Source organism: Emiliania huxleyi, assembly GCF_000372725.1.
Source record: "Emiliania huxleyi CCMP1516 unplaced genomic scaffold EMIHUscaffold_47, whole genome shotgun sequence".
Lineage (NCBI taxonomy): Eukaryota > Haptophyta > Isochrysidales > Noelaerhabdaceae > Emiliania > Emiliania huxleyi.
In genome coordinates, this window is record NW_005198467.1 from 28919 (window position 1) to 32675 (window position 3757).

At 62.3% G+C, this 3757-nt stretch overlaps 1 protein-coding gene across 1 annotated transcript; it reads right to left on the bottom strand.

Moving 5' to 3' along the window:
• EMIHUDRAFT_211134 (hypothetical protein) lies at positions 1-1357 on the bottom strand (the record flags this gene model as incomplete). Its single annotated transcript, XM_005767979.1, has 5 exons — positions 1-35; positions 112-222; positions 391-597; positions 660-800; positions 1342-1357. The coding sequence occupies 5 exons, from the start codon at positions 1355-1357 to the stop codon at positions 1-3; spliced, it is 510 nt and encodes a 169-aa protein (XP_005768036.1).
• Between the last annotated feature and the right edge of the window lie 2400 nt (positions 1358-3757).

A 3757-nucleotide genomic window follows, 5' to 3' on the forward strand; every position in this document is an offset into this window, starting at 1 on the left:
TCAGTGGGCGCGCGCTTTTGCGCCCACCGGGCCGCCTAAAAGGAATCTAAACGGAATCTTACACTCTAGGCCCTTGATTTCCTAGAGTGTATCCGTACCTCCTGTTCACACCTCGCAGCTTTGAACAGTGATTGCCGTACTCCCGCCGCATAGCGTTCGAGTCGCACGAGTAGCGCAGCCAGTGAGTGTTAGGAGTTGGTGGGTTAAAGGGCCGGACAAACCCTATTGACACAAACCCTAGGCCCTGTTCTGACACAAACTTGGTCCCGTTCTGACACAAACTTCAACTTTCAACTTCGAGTCCAAGTTCGCTGTTCTGACAATCTGTTCTGACAATTTAAAAAGAAATGCGATCCGCCAAGCGGGAGCGCTAAGGGGGGAGCGCGCAACCGTCGAGCAGGAGCAACGCCAAGACCGCCATGATGGCTCGAGGCAGCAAACGCGCTCTTGGGATGGTCTGCTCCGCAGCCAGGAGCCCCGCGACAGAGCCGAAGAAGCCGCGGCCCGGCAGCAGCAGGCCGAAACGCCGCAGCACAAAGCGCAATGCGCGGGCCCGGCGGTCCAGGTAGACGCGAAGGCTGCATCCAAGACGGCAGCCTCGGGTCACGCGCGACCGAACGTGCCGCTTGCGCCGCCGCCGCGCCGTTCTTTGGCACCACCGCCAAACGGCCCTTGCTCCTCCGCGACACTCGCCGCAGAGACGGCGCTTGTCGCCGCCAAAGCAATAGCAACAGCGGTGGCAGCGAGACTTAACGTCGGCAGTGCGGCCTCGCCGCAGCCTGGCCGGCGCTCGCCTTGCCCTGGCCAGGCGGCCGAGCAGGCGGTGCCCGCAGCCGAGGCAGATCAGCGGGATGGGCTCGAGCGGGCGCCGCCGCCGCCTGGCGCCGCGCCCGCAAAGGAGCCTGCAAATAGGCGGGGGCGATCGGCGAGGCGGTGGCGCTCGCACCAGCCGTCTTGCAGATGTTCACACTTCGCCCGCTCTCGGGCAGTGCTGGCAACGTTCTGACAGTACCCTACCCACAAAAGTGTTCTGACAGCGTTCTGACAGCGTTCTGACAGCGTTCTGACAGCGTTCTGACAGTGTTCTGACAGCCGTTCTGACAGCTTTCCGACGGTAATTTACAGTTAAGACTCACCATCTGGTCTGATTAAAGGAGAGCGATCTCAGTGTCGGTTACAGCAGAAAGATTCCTTAATTCTCTCCACTACAAAAAAAAGGGAGAAGAGGAATGGGGGAGGGGGAAAGGGTCCGGTTTAAGAATAAGCGCGCCGAAAAGGCGCGCGAACCGTTTAAAACCAGCTGAAGGATGAGCGGCGAGGCCGGAGAGGAGCTGGATACACCGGCCGCTCGCATCATGGCGCGTCGCGAGAGCCGCGCCGCGATGCCGGACCGGCTCAAGGTGGCGGCGCCGGACGACAGCTCGGATGAGGAGTGGAACGGAGACGACGACGAGGATGAGGAGGAGGACGGTCGCGTTTACTTGGACGCGTCGAAGTGTGGCCGCGTGCGCTTGCACGCGGTGCAAGGACCTGCGCAGTCGTCCTCCGGCTTGGGGGTGGACGACGAACGGCGCAAGAGCCTGGCCGACAAGGGCTGGGCACGCCGCACGGCGGTGGTGAACAGCGTGGGTGCCAGCGGTGCGGCGAGCTTCGAGTTGGTGCCGGGGCGCGAGCAGTTCGGCCAGGGCGACGATGCGGCAGCCGAGTGGGAGCGGCAGATGCTGCAGTTCACGGAGGACAACTTCGAGGACACGGGCATCGAGGTGCGGTCGATGGACAAGCGCGATCGCGAGATCGGGCTGTTCGGCGACTTTCTGGAGCGCGTGAAGCACGGCAAGTTCGTCGAGTGGCGGGCCGACCCGGAGCACGCGGGGTTGTACAAGCTCGAGATGGTGACGCGGGTGTGCGCCTCGCGCCTCTGCTTCTAGGGCGCGCGCCTCGTCTTGAGCGCGTCGCTGGTGCGCTCGATAGGTGGTGGAGGGCGAGAGCGGCGAGTCGTACGAGGTGCCGCTGGTGCCGACCTGGGGGATGGTGCTCGAGTACCTGATCAAGTCGTGCACGGGCCACCCGACGACGCCCAAGGGCGGCTCGAAGGAGTACCGCAACGGGCCGTGGTACAAGCCCATCTACGGCCGGGCGCAGGGCGACCGCATGGGTGAGCGGAGGGCGTACGGACACGGCTCCTATGCGGGCAAGAAGATGCGCTTCACGACGATCGAGCAGAAGTGGTCCCACTTCAAGAAGTGGTTCGACAACGCACTCAAGAACACGAAAGGAAAGGAAAACAGACGGGGTGCGAGAGGCAAACTGTGCTCAGCCCAAAGCTTGCCCCGCGCGGGTTTTTCTTTCTTTCTTTCTGAGCTACGCAAGGCGGTCCCACATGGCACATCCTGAGCCCTGTGGTGTCGAGGTGTCGAGGCCCGGCGGTCGAGGGCGTCGAGCTGCTGTCGAGGGGTAGAGGTGTCGAGGCCTGTCGAGGCCTGTCGAGGCCTGTCGAGGCTGAAACCATGCTTGTCCGTGTCGAGGGGTGCCGAGGGGTGTCGAGGGTGTCGAGCGTGTCGAGCGTGTCGAGCGGGTGTCGAGTTGCGTGGTGGCGCAAGGTGTCGAGCGGTGTCGAGCGTCCGTGTGGCTAGCGCGGGGCTATACTCAATAGCAGAACTGCTGTAACTGTGAAGGTAAAGGAAAGGAAAACACACGGGGTGCGAGAGGCAAACCTGCGAAAGCCCAATCAAAGGCGGTTGCTGTCGACTAAGGACAATAAAGGAAAGGAAAACAGACGGGGTGCGAGAGGCAAACCTGCTCTAGCCCAAGCAAGGCGTCACGCGGCCGCGAGGGACCGCGGGGGAATGCTAGTGGGATGGGGGGCTCTGAGGGGAAGGGAGCGGGGGGCGCCCAGTAGGGCGCCGGCACCCCAGCGTAGAGGGCGTCGTGTATACCCCCTTTTGGTACTCGAGTATAACAAAAGCACGCTCCCCGAGCAGCGAGTCCAGCTCGCAGAAAAAGTCCTCATCGCCGCCGACGCCGACAATGCTGCAAGCTGCCGCGCGAAAGGAAAGGAAAAGAGACGGTGTGCGAGAGGAAAAGCTTGTTCAGCCTAACGCTCGCGGTGAGGGCGGACCACGAGGCGAGGGCGGAGCCAGAGGGGTATTAGTGAGTGAGACACACACACACACACACACACACACACACACACACACACACACACACACACACACACACACACACACACACACACACACACACACACACACACACACACACACACACACACACACACACACACACACACGGAGGAATTAGCTCTTCCGCCTGAGTTTTTTTCTTTTTCAGGAATTAGACCTGCTATGGTCGAGCTGCTGCTGCTATCAACGCGCCGGTTCCTTCGTCCCACGTCCGCCTCGGCTGCCGCAGCACTCGTCCCTCTCCCGAGCACTTTTAGATTTACGCTCCGCAGGTGCAACAACATTGCCAACAACATACCAGAACACCGTAACAACAGTCAACACGGCGGCACTGCTGCGGCACTCTCCTGCGGGAAGGTTCCGAGAAGATTCAAAAGGAGACGCCCTCCGGTCGCCTCACGGCTCACGGCCCAGAGGGCGCGCCGCCTCGCTCGTGCCCCTCCCCCTCCGCATGCGCCCAATACAGACAAAGGCAGCTCCAGCTGCCTGGGAATACCAGCAAGAGTGCAGCATGGTGACGGTCTCGCCGCCGCCGCCGCCCCTCGGGTCGCCCTCGGCCCGCGTCGTCACAGGTC